Source organism: Danio aesculapii, chromosome 8 (genome assembly GCF_903798145.1).
Source record: "Danio aesculapii chromosome 8, fDanAes4.1, whole genome shotgun sequence".
NCBI lineage: Eukaryota > Metazoa > Chordata > Actinopteri > Cypriniformes > Danionidae > Danio > Danio aesculapii.
In genome coordinates this window covers 1,298,022-1,311,217 of record NC_079442.1, presented here as the reverse complement: position 1 = coordinate 1,311,217, position 13,196 = coordinate 1,298,022, and the positions used below count along the sequence as shown (strand labels likewise).

Here is a 13,196-nt window from a genome sequence, read left to right as displayed (position 1 = left end):
TATTCCGACTGTAGAGAAAACTGGACTCATTGCTGTCTGATTCTCTCTCTCTGAACAATTGCGAGGTCCGTTCGTCGAACGAGTCATTCGCATGAGTCGGTTCCTTTGAATGATTTTGTTGAGTTGATTAAACGATTCGCCAAGCGTTCGTGAATCACTTGACTAAAGCAGAACTGCTAAAGTCCAGTCACCAAAAAACGTTTTTCCCGCCATTTAACCACATACAAGCTGAACTTTTATGGATTTTTGTTGAACATAAAAACATATTTGAAGAATGTTGGATAAAGCAGTATCTGACCATAATCAAAAGCATCCATATAGGAACAAAAATAATACGTAAGTCATTGAAAGACATTTGTGTTCAACAGAATAAAGAAACTCAAACTGGTTTAGAACAAGTAGAGGATGAGGAAATGATGACAGAATTTTCATTTTTGGGTGAACTGTCCCTTTAACTAATGCTATTATTAAAATTAATTTTGAAGTGTAATACTATGCTAAACATATGTAAACGGTAATGTAAATGGACATATGTAAAAATGCAATTAGGCTATTTCTTTATTTAAATTAGCATTTTTTTCATATGAGTTTGGTTCAAAAGAAAAATGAAATGAATAATTCAAATGTTTCCATGGCATCTGCTGCATAAAACATGAAAGAGTAATTGCCGGTTCATTCCGCTGTGGTGATATAGCAGGGACTAAGCCAAAGGAAAATGAATGAATGTTTTTATAGGCAATACATAAACTCACTGTATCAGCTTTGGGTTTGCTAAATTGGCCATAGTGTGTGTAAATGGGAGTGGTGTTTCCCAGTGATGGGTTGCAGTTGGTAGGGCATCCGCTGCGTAAAACATTCTGGATAAGTTGGTGGTTCATTCCGCGTGGCGACCCTCATTTATAAAGAGACTAAGCTAAAAAGAAAATGAATGAATGAATGACTGTATGGACTTTGCAGGTCGAAATAGCCTAACTTTCCATAAATGTGCAAGGCTAAGTTGACTAAAAACAAGTTACAAACTGCAGAAATGAAGCTAAAAATGAATGGAAGTGGATGGACTGAACATTATACAAAGTCATAATGCTAGTTCCCAAATAGGAATCTTTTTTCATCGACTTGAAAGAGTCGGTTCAGCAAATCTAACCGTTCGATCAAACCGATTCACTCGAATGAATCATTCTCTCCCATCACTACGATCCAAACTACAACAGCTCCCTCCTCTCCGTTCACATCGGATTAAAATCCCCCGCTTGTGGAGGATGCAATGCAGCCACACTACGCACGAAAATACAATGCTCTTATGTAACATCAACCCTGCTTTACAGTCGTCTTTTGCTCGCGTCAGTGGATGCTTCAATTTCTTTTCTTTTTTCAGATATTACGCATAGTTTACCTTTCGATGCTTTGAAACGTGAGGTTTGTAGCAGACATGAGACATAAATATTACCCACGTCAATAAATTGGTCTTTTATAATAGTTATAGCTATAATTTGTTAAAGCACTACACTCTTAATTTTCTTTATTTGTTTACATGCTGTCCAATGTGATCTGGCATTTACTGTAAATTGTATGGGGCTTCTGTAATGGTGTATTCAGCAACTGTGATTGCATTATGTATTGTTCTGCCACTTTAACACTGTTTCTGCTTACTGTATATTTCAATATATGATTAAGAACAGTGCAAAACATCCAGTTTAAACAAAAGTTATAGCTAAAGACTTGATGAAATTGAAGTTGTGACTGTGTTTCCTTTTTTTTGGACTCTATATTGTAATAAAAAACGCTTCTGGATCACCTCTGAAAGGTCTTTCAAGTCAAAAAGCAACCAGAAATATGATGAATATACTCAAACAATTAAAATCCTCCCTTTTATTGTAAATATTATTCTTGTTTTTTGTTGTTTTTATATTGTTATTTTATTCATTCATTTTCTTTTCGGTTTAGTCTCTTTTTTTCTAGACCCACAGTGCAATGAACCGCCAACTTATCCAACATATGTTTTACACAGCTTCCAGCCCCCGCCCAGAATTTGCTCTTGCATTCAGCTCTTGCATTCACACACACTACGGCCAATTCAGTTGATCAATTTCCCCATAGCGCATGTGTTGGGACTTAAACCAGCGATCTTCTTGCTGTGATGCGACAGCGCTACCCACTGTGCCACCGTGTCGCCCATTTTATTTTATTTTATTTCAATTTTTTTAATTATTCTTAATAATTATTATAATTTTCCTGTTTTTCACGATGATGTCATAATTGCAAGATTTTGTTATGGTTGTGATTGTTAAATATTTAGCATATAAAAATCAAGCTCTTGTCTTGAATCAAGAGCAAATGTGGAGATGTGATTTTGTTGATTGGGTTGGCTGGTTGTGGTTCAGGCTACTATTGGTGGATCTCATTTAAATTAGGTTGATCCCACCTTTAAAGAAATGACATTTATTAGGGGTGTGTTAAATGCTTGATTCTGGTTGGCTGATGAACAGAAAAGAAATAAAATATAAGGTTTTATATAATATATAAAATAAGGCCTTCAATTTCTGGTTTACATGATAAAAAACAGAAAACACAGATGGGTTGAAGACCATTGTAAATAAAGAAGAACAAGAAGAAGATCATCCTAACTGGGGCATTCCTGCTGGAACAAAACCATTAGAGTCAATCACAGAATATCAAAGGTAGTAGCACAATCGCCTCACAGCAAGAAGGTCGCTGGTTCGAGCCCCGGCTGGGTCAGTTGGCGTTTCGTTGTGGAGTTTGCATGTTCTCCCCATGTTGGCGTTGGTTTCCTCCGGGTGCTCCAGTTTCCCCCACAAGTCCATACATGTGGTACAGGTGAATTGGGTAAGCTAAATTGTCCGTAGTGTATGTGTGTTAATGAGTGTGTGTGGATGTTTCCCAGTGATAGGTTGCAGCCGGGTTGCAGCTTCAAGGGCATCCGCTGCGTTAAAACGTATTCTGGATAAGTTGGCGGTTCATTCTGCTGTGGCGACCCCAGATTGATAAAGGGACTAAACCGAAAATGAATGAATGAATTTATTGGTTTTAATCGAAACTGCATTGGTCATTTGGGTCTCTATAGTGGTATTTTTGGTGGGTAATCAATTCGTGGCATGTCAATAGGCTACCTAAAGGAATAAGAACCCAAGAACGCTAGAAATCATTGAAATGAACTAGTATTAATGGTAACAATTTTATTTTTGTATGTTCGTATGCTATTATTAAATTTTTTTATAGCTTGTGCTGATTATGATTATAATTTGTGCGTCCTATATTTTTTTCTTCACTTAAAAAATGTAAATTAAAAAAGTGTTCATTTGCAGAGATGTATAAAGTACTAGAGACCCAGACTTAAGTAAAAGTACAAGTACTCTATCAAAAAGTGACTTGAGTAGAAGTAAAAGTGCTCTTTAAGCACCATACTTAAGTGGAAGTACTAAAGTATTCAACATTTTTTGTACTTAAGTATTGCAAGTAGTTTATTTCAAAATTTACTACTCAAGTACTGAAAGTAAAAGTACAAGTATTGTGTAATGTAGTTATTAAAGAAAGCAGTCAAAAGACATCATATTGTTTTGTTTATTTTAAATCTCTTTTTTGGGGGCACGTCATTAAGCAGAACGAAAAGAAACATGACTTACAATACTGTTTTTCTCTCACGCTTGAACCACAGATCTGACAGATTATAACAGCTTTAACACACACCTTTCAAAGTTGTGTGTCACAAAAACAGTCCATAATCCACTCAAAACGCTATTGAAACCCATTTTCGGAGCACAATTTACTGGTTGTAAACGCTGTAAACGAACGTTCTAATTCACTTGATTTTGATTTTATTGTAAAAAAAAAGAAAACGTGTATATTACTGTGTTAAATGAAAATCTGAAATATTTCATGGCTTATGGCTATGATTTAGTATTCAAAAATGTTTTGTTTTGATTGTTTTAATTAAATTGGTCTTAAACTTCATATTTTTATAGTATATTTATTCATTCTGGTACTTTTACCATAAACCAACATCTCAACCATTTGGTAGAGGCTGATATTTTAGAAATTATGGGATGTGTTGGGGGAAAATGTTGGTTTTTTTCTTGGTGTGACAGTTAAATGGTTACTTGTAATACAATTGTGTCCTTTAATACAGCAGTAAGATATATGAACTGTACCCTTAATTTGACCCGCTCAAAGAAAACACTCTTTCTGAATGTATCAAACAAACTCATGCACAGAAGACAGCAGGAGCATTTATAGCAAATAAACTAATGTAAATATTCTCCCACCTGCTTTTTAAACGCAGTTATTATTTGGTTATTTTCTTCACCTTCTCAACAGAAAGGGCTGCTATCGGCTTTAGAAATGAAAGCGTTGTTCACTGACGGCGGGAAGAACAGCCGCGGTTACAGTCTATGTATGTATAATACGCGGTTATCACAGGTAATCTATAATAGACACAGTGGAGAAAACTTGCACCTCATACACGCCCAGGTCTGGATCCACAAGTATCGCTTTAACAGCCAATAGCCAAAAGTTACCTCACAAACAGGCCAGCGGGTCAAATGTCCAAAGTGAGAGAGGCAGAGATGGGAGTCTCACAACATTTCTCTGTAGTAGTGAAATAGCGGCTCGTGTGCTGTGCCGCCTTCACTCGCCCTCGCGCCTCCGTCCTTCGCCATAGTATTGCGACACCGCACATAGGAGATAAATGACGTCAGTACGTAATAACCCGTTATGATCTATTACTGAACCGATATCGACCATTTTGACACCTCTAGTAACGAGTAACGATGCAGCTCATAAAAAATCTATCGGAGTAAAAGTATTAAACTCATCGAAAATATGTACTTAAGTAAAAGTGGAAGTAGGAGAAAAAAACAATACTCCAGTAAAGTACAGATACTGCCTTTTAGTACTTAAGTACAGTAGTGAAGTAGTTCTACTTCGTTACTATACATCTCTGTTCATTTGTGAATCGGAGTAAACCAGGGATTAAACCAGACCGCTGTGTGTTTACTAGGGATACTACATTTCCCATGGTGCAGCGCGACTCTGTTTCCATCGAAACAACGACTACTGACAACAGAGATGTTTGCGCGCTCTCGTTTTGACAAGCAGAAAGTTAACTAGGGGAAAAATTAGGTAATGTAAGCAAATTCTGTTGTAAATAAAACTGATAATGCGTCTTGTTGTCTACTTTTAATTAACTAATTTGTCATTAAACCATGATCCAATGCGACTTTTAAAGGGGAAAGTTGCATTATCAAAAATGACGAATAACATTAACTAACGTTAGTCTTCCTAATGTAGCCTGAGATAGTATGTTTTAATATTAATAACGTTAGTTTTTATCATGAATTAGTCTATTGTTTCTAGCTGATGTGGAGATATGGATGTGTCAGATCTGTCAACATCTTCTCTGAATAGTTGTGGCCCACGCGAGCACACAGACGGTAAGGACTAATGAAAGTTACTATTATCAGTATTATAACAACCTACAGCAAATATCAAACACTGAAGGCATTTTTAAATACATTACGTGTTATTGTAATTTCAGAGGAAGGCACTTTGGATGAGAACTTCAGGTTTGAGGGTGATTTCTCTGATGGTTTCGACAGCTCTGAGTGGTGAGAGATAAAATAAATGTTCATTATTTAACTGAATATCGACTTCATGGATGTGTAAATTCACACAGTCATGTGAAAAAAGGAAAAGGACACCTTACGAAATACCAATTTTTCCATATCATGACATTAAAAATGATCTGATTTCGTGTGTTGTTCATCTGAGGTTTTTTCTTACAAGTTTTAAAACATATATATAGTTTGTTATGTCCTGATCAGTGTTGTGTAAGTTACTTCAAAATATTAATTAATTACGAATGTCTCATTTAGTTATTAAAATTGTATTTAAATAGCATTTCTAAATACTTTGTCTGAAAAAACTTAAATATTTAATAAGTAATTTAATTATTTTTCTCAATACTGCTTAAAATTCATATTCATATCAATGCGTTGACAAGAGACATGACACTCTTTTAATTCTTTAAATTTGAGTCAAACAGGAACTCAGTTTTATAAAGATTAACACTTAAAACGCCTCAGCAAGCTTTATGACAGCATATATTGACAAATTTCTTATTTCATTGTATTGAAGACATGCACTCATTGAACAAATCTTTAGTTAATATGCAAAATATATGAATAAATAACCTTCTTTAGTTAACAGAAATAATATTTGGCTAAATATTTGTATATCAAAAAATGCAATTACTCTGATTTATATAGAACTGTTACATTTATTTACATTTTTTTAGGCAGACATTATAAGGCACTGTAATTAAATGATCTAAAATGAACAGTAATCCCTTGCTTTACATTTTTGTAATTTAATTACACTATCTAGTTACTTTGTAGGTAAATACACCCAACACTGATACTGATACAGAACACTATTCAATTAAATAGGGTGTCCAAACTTTCTCACATGTCTGTAATCAGCATTTTAGGGCAAGATCAACCAATCAAATTCAAATTTCATAATAATAATAACAATGAGATTTAAAAACCCTGTGTGACTATCTCTTAATGGACCTTGTCTGCTTTAAGGGAAGTCAGTGATGGTGAAAATAAAACCGACGCAGGCGGAGAAAAGCAACACACTGACAAAATGCACACAATGAAGCTCCAGAAGACTCTGGCTCAGCTGGATGTGTTTTACCAGCAGAAGAGGCTGAACGTGCTGCAGGCCAAGTGCGTATCCACATATACAGTATATGTTATAACCTTCCCGTGAAGTGCTTTGAAATGCCCATTCACATGAAGAGAGGGCGGGACATAGAGTAGCTCCTTCTTTTTTTATAACAGCCAATAGCGTTTAGTTTTTCTCACAGCTCTGCCAGTAAGAGTGGTTGAGCTCAAGCGCATCAAATGAACTGCAAATGAGAACAAGGGGGTGGGGCATGTTAGACATTAGAGAGCATTTGATTGGACAGAAGATTTAATGAGACACTGAAGTATGAAAAAATGGTTGATCCATTTAGGCGGAAGTGACTAGCTGCAAGATTTGGATGGTTATATCAGTTTTATATTGTCTAAACGTGAATTTACGGGGAATTTACACAACCGGGGTGGTATGATGCTGTTCCATTACACGCTTCCAGCTGACCGCTTACCTCCATGTGGACAGCTTTTCCGCTGTTACCAGTTTGCCCAGTGGCTCGCCGTGTATGTTGTAGAATTTGAGATGCAGAATGGTTCCAGAAAGGTAAAACAAAAGGCAAATAATAAAAAAAACAAGTGAATAACAGGGTGAGAATGTGGTAAAATCTGAAAACGTGGTAAAAATCAGCCGAGGGATTTTCTTTTTCTGGATTGCTTTTTAATACACGGTTGGGTTTAGGGAAGTGGGTTGGCGCTGGTCAATCAGTGCTTTTGAAAACACTATCAGTTGGGTTTAGGGAAGGGGGTGGGGGTTTATCGGTCAGTCGGTCAGTCAGTCAGTCAGTCAGTCAGTTGACAGCGGCCTCTGGTGGATTTATGAGAGAACACCAGGCACGAATGGTGCTCAAAAGAGAAATTTGAGATCTCAAAAATCGTACACATCGGCCTCTGGCGGATTCGCGAAAAACAAAAACTGCAAAAAAAAGTACCTCCTGGGACGTATTTGGCGCTCTCCAGAAATGTATACAGGGGTACATATCCATAATGAGCCTGGGTTGAAATGTTTTTATTGTAATTTCATGGGACCTTTAAAGGAGATGAGGAATGTGCCTCAGCGTCTCAGCGTGGGTAGGTTTTTTAGACTCTGTGAGTCTCTGCTTTCATACTGTTCTCAGATGCGTGTCGTGGTGTGAGCACATGCCATAGAAAAGCTGTTAGGTAGGAGGACTGAGCAGATCAGAGCTGTCAAGCTGTAAACACAGACAAGAAAATCAGCTTTCTTCCACATAAAAAAAATACGATATTCATTTATAGTAAATACTGTAGTGTTTTTGATTTACACTATGTACAAGTGTGATTATAGACCATTTTGAGGGATGTAAACAATAACAATGGTCCCAACTTATTTCCTGTTTTACATTTTTAATTTCCAGAGCTTCCGAGAGTCCAAAAGGAGCCACATATTGATAAATAATGTTATGATAGCTGTTATAACATTAAGTTATGATTAAATTGCCTCTTTTTACAATATCGATGTGGCAATTTCCTGCTTGTTATCAAACTATTTCACGTTTTATAACAAGCAGGAAATTGCCACATCGATATGGTCTATAGTATTAACACACTGTAAGAAACATACCATAGTATTAACTATAGCAGACTGATAAACTGTAATAAATACTTTAGTATACTTTAGCTTTTACTTCAGTAAACTGTGTATTGTAGTATAATATACCTTATAGTTGTAGAAAACGACAGTATTGGGTCATATTGGGCTTATGTTACTGTAGTTGTTGTGTTACCTTAGCACCTGTAGACTGTAAAACCTAATGTTGTCTTTACTTAAACAATTAAGTAAAGTTGACTGAACATAACTTAAAATTTAGCATTTTGGTCCTATCACTTAAAAATATGAGTTACTTTAACTTATGTACCATGAAAATGCATAAACTTAAGATTTCAAGTGTGGTGAGCTCAAAATCACAATTAATCCTTTGAAAAAAAATAGGTAATTTTCACAAATGTAGTCTTGACTGTAAAATTCTAATAGGTGCAACCTTTTAAGTGCAAGGTTTTGTTTTAAAATCAGAAAACAAAAGGCTTCAGGTATAACTATTCATCATAATGTGAATAAATGGCTACTTATTTTTTGTTTAAAATTTATTCAAACATTTTTCATAGTATATTATTACACACTGAAAACCCTATTAAGTTGACTGAACTAAAGTAATTGAGTAAACTCGTTGCCTCAATTTAATTGAGTGATGGTCTCCCAAAACTTGCATATATAAGTTTATTTAACTTGCCGGTTTTGTAGACTATACTTAAATTAGTATAATCTACTTAAGTACTAAGTTTGGTGAACTGAACAATTTACGTATAATCTACAAAACCGGCAAGTTAAATAAACTTAAATATGCAAGTTTTGGGAGACTCCATTACTCAATTAAATTGAGGCAACTAGTTTACTCAATTAATTTAGTTCAGTCAACTTATTAGGGCTTTCAGTGTAGACAAGAGCAGACAAGAGATGAATTCAAGTACATTACTATAGTATGATTCAAAACACTACATTATTTACTGTTAATTACTGTAGTGTTTTTTTGTGTGTTACTGTTTTGTATAATTGTTTTAAACACAACATTCATAAAAATAAACTACATTAGAAATGGGAAAAATGAGCTGAAAGTACATATTCTCTTGTTTTATTTTGTGTTTTCTCTAAGAGAGGAGCTGAACGCGTTTCACCTTCATGTGTCTGAGCTGGAAGAGCAGAGAGACGAGATTGAGGAGCAGATCGAAAAAGAGAAGCAGGCTGAAAACAGGTAAAACGCTGAAGCTCATGGCGGCTTCTCTGGACCCAGAGGAATCTGAATCCAGTGAAAACCTCTGCTTTATTGTGTGCAGTGTGCCGCTGTTTCGTTTACGCGCTCAGCTCAAGCGTGTGCGTGCAGAACTGCAGGCCGAAGAAGATCTGGGGGATCATTTAGAGATGGTCTTAAAGGAGCATGAGTGAGTTTTGTATCTATACTTAATACTTAAAGGTCCCGTGAAAATTAAAATGCATTTTTAAGACGTTAGCATATGTTAGTGCTCCAAAACAGTGATAAAATTCACATTCAGAAAATATCAACCTGATATAAACATCGAAAGTTTGTCTCCTTTTGTCTCTTTCATTTTTTCACGTCTCCTCATTCTTCAGTTTCTCATCAAATCTTCTGACCAATCAAATGCTCTCTAGTGTCTGACATGCCCCGCCTCTTTTTCTCATTGGCTTTTCATTTGATGCGCTTGAGCTCAATCACTCTCACTGGCAGAGCTGTGAGAAAACAAACCGCTATTGGCTGTTTTTATTAAAGGGTGAGGTTCCACTCTATGCCCCGCCCTCTCTTTGTGTTTTAATTAGATCACGTCAAATTTCAAATACAACATGCAACTTCACAAGACCTCTAAAGGGATAGTTCACCCAAAAATGAAAATTCTGATTTATTTACCCTCCACTTGATCCAAACCTGTTTGAGTTTGTTGAACACAAGGATGTTTTAAAAGAGTCTTGGAAACCAGTAACCATTGACTTTCATAGTATATGTTTTTCCTGCTGTGGATGTCAATGGTTAGTTTTCAGCATATATCTTCCTTTGTGTTTAACAGAAGAAAGAAAAACTGATTGAATAGTAAATCGTGAGCCATTTTAAGTTTTTGGGTGGACTCTACACTTAAATACTTTATCCCGTTTGTACTCTCCGTGATATATTACATCTTCGTACTGAGATTTCTTTTTTTTCTGAAATGTAGTAGATGTAACGAAGCCAAAAAATGGCCATACTCAAGTACATTAAAATGATGTGTATGTTATTAAGGTCAGGGGTGGCAACACTACTCAAAAAGTGCAAAAGGGCAAAATTTGATAACATTTTAGCTAGCAATATTAATTTCCAACTAAATATTTTGTGCCACATTAAATGCACGGATAACATAAATCAAGAAATATATTGTTGAGATTATTTAAATGTACATTTTTAAAATTAAATTAAATTATATTTTAACTAATATTTCCCCCACAAGTCCAAAGACATGCGGCACAGGTGAATTGGTGAAGCTAAATTGTCCGTAGTGTGTGTGTGTGTAAGTGAATGAGTGTGGATGTTTCCCAGTGATGGGTTGCAGCTGAAAGGGCATCCGCTGCATAAAACATATGCTGGATAAGTTGGCGATTCATTCCGCTGTGGCGACCCCAGATTAATAAAGGGACTAAGCCGAAAAGAAAATGAATAATTAACTCACACTGTTGCCTATCAGCAAGAAGGTTGCTGGTTCGAGCCTCGCTTGGGTCAGTTGACGTTTCTGTGTGGAGTTTGCATGTTCTCCCCATGCTGGCATGGGTTTCTTCCAGGTGCTCTGGTTTCCTTCACAGTCCAAACACATTGGCTATAGGGGAATTGGGTGAGGTGAATTGTATATAGTGTATTTGTGTGAATGAGATAGGTGTATGGGTGTTTCCCAGTGATGGGTTGCAGCTGAAAGGGCATCCGCTGTGTAAAACATATGCTGGATATGTTGGCGGTTCATTCCGTTGTGGTGAACAAAGAAAATGAGTGAATACAGAATCATATATCTGTATCAGTGTTTATATAAAATAATTGATATCACTGAAATTAATTAGGGAGACTGCATATTTGCTCACACTTTATTTCAAGGTACAATTCTCACTGTTAACAATCCATTAACTATGACTTTTGCCTTAATAAATTCCTAATTTGCTGCTTATAAATAGTAAGTAATACAGTAGTTGGGTTTAGGTATTGGGTAGGATTAGTTATGTACAATTAATCACACATAATGCTTAATAAGTACTAATAAACAGTCAGTATCTTAATAATAAGCAGGTAATAAATATGTATAGTGAGAATTGGTATTTGAACAAAAATTCAGTTTAATTCTTAAATCAAGAAGCATTTTATAGACAATTATAAATTAAAAGTATTTATAAAAGTCAAAATTAAATGGGTTTTCCTTTTTTTATATTAATCAAGAAGCATTTTCTAGACAATTATAAAATATTTTATAATATTTTATAATATAATATTTTTTAATATATATTTTTTTAAAGTATTTATAAAAGTATTTATAAAAGTCAAAATGAAGTGGGTTTTCCTAAAAACAAGTATATTAATCTTGTTTTTGATTTGAAGTAAGATTATTTTACTTTAAAGACTCTTCATTTTGACTTATTATTTTTGAAAACAACACAATATTTTATACGTGTCTAGAAATGCTTCTGGACTGATGATTTTTAGATATTTGGACTAAAAATCCAGTGTTTTTAGTGTTTAAGACAAAAGCTCTGTGATTTTTTTCCCCTGTGTCTCCAGGCTGGAGCTGTGTCAGGTGGAGGTAGAACTGGGTCGCTTCTTGGATCTCCGTCAGGAACTGGAGCTGGAGGAGAAAAACATTCAGTCTCAGGACCAGAAGACACAAAAGCTCCGATTCCAGCGCGAGAAGAGGGTTATCAGAGGACGCAGACACAAAGCACAACGTGACAAAATGTAATAGTTTAATGAGCTTTTATCACATTCACAGTCATTTATTTGACATTTATTAAAGTAATCAGTCTAAATCATGCTACAATTACACTTATTACTGTTCTTTTTCTCCTGGTGAACAGAAAAATATTCGATTTTTTGGAAAGTAATGTCAAATTTTGTAGTTGTACATGGGAAAGCAGCATGTTGTTGAATTGAAAATCTCCAGATGTTCAGATATTTTAGATGGGATTGTCATTTGTGTGATCTGCTATGTGACAGTGAACGTGAGAAGCTTTTACAAGAGCAGATGGATCTTCAAAAGAAACAACAGGAACAAGCTCTTGCTAGGCATCTCAAAGCAGCTGTCTACCTCAAACAGACTCTACAGAGGTGTGACACACACACACACACACTTGTACAGCTACCTTTATACTGATTTCCTATAGATGTAAGGATTTTACATTGTACTTACTGTATATTATACTCCCCTACTCCAACACTAGTCCTAAACCCAACCCTCACAGGAAACAATTTACATGGAAAAAAATGTCATTTGTCCCCAAATTGTAAGAAAAACACACTCACACACACACACACACACACACACACACTCATTCTATTAAAGTCCATGTGAACTGGAAGTTGCTGAGACTTTTATTTCAATATGGTGATGTATTTCCATAGAAATTGAATATTGAGTAGGGGGCGGGGCTTTCATTTTGTGCATCGTTCCCTTGTAGCAAATGAAATAAGAGGGGCGTGGCTAAGAATATAGTGGGTTAATCGTCAAACTGACATCATCAGAGAAGGAGCAGTTTGACCAAAAATGAATTTCCTCACTGTTTCCACCCGAACGGTTGTAAACTTTAGGATTTTCTTTCTTCGGTTGAGCACAAAGCAAGATATTTTGAAGAATGTTGGGAAAAAGCTGCCACTGACATCCATAGTAGGAACAAAACATACTATTGTAGTAAGTGGCTGTTTATTTCCAGCATTCTTCAGTAGATTTTCCTTT

At 35.6% G+C, this 13,196-nt stretch overlaps 2 protein-coding genes across 2 annotated transcripts in view; one reads left to right on the top strand and one right to left on the bottom strand.

Annotated features, from left to right (window-relative positions):
- The window catches only part of gabrd (gamma-aminobutyric acid type A receptor subunit delta), a 19,423-nt gene extending 19,361 nt beyond the window's left edge, over positions 1-62 (bottom strand). Inside the window, exon 1 of the mRNA XM_056464575.1 lies at positions 1-62. This exon is cut by the window's left edge and continues 186 nt beyond it. The gene's annotated coding sequence lies outside the window, so the exon portion shown is untranslated.
- A 5,313-nt stretch (positions 63-5,375) lies between these two features.
- The window catches only part of cfap74 (cilia and flagella associated protein 74), a 62,618-nt gene continuing 54,797 nt past the window's right edge, over positions 5,376-13,196 (top strand). Inside the window, exons 1-7 of the mRNA XM_056464574.1 lie at positions 5,376-5,447; positions 5,552-5,621; positions 6,603-6,746; positions 9,383-9,481; positions 9,564-9,668; positions 12,029-12,202; positions 12,461-12,571. Coding sequence (XP_056320549.1) covers positions 5,384-5,447; positions 5,552-5,621; positions 6,603-6,746; positions 9,383-9,481; positions 9,564-9,668; positions 12,029-12,202; positions 12,461-12,571 — 767 coding nt within the window. The 5' untranslated portion in view covers positions 5,376-5,383. The remainder of the gene's footprint in view (positions 5,448-5,551; positions 5,622-6,602; positions 6,747-9,382; positions 9,482-9,563; positions 9,669-12,028; positions 12,203-12,460; positions 12,572-13,196) is intronic.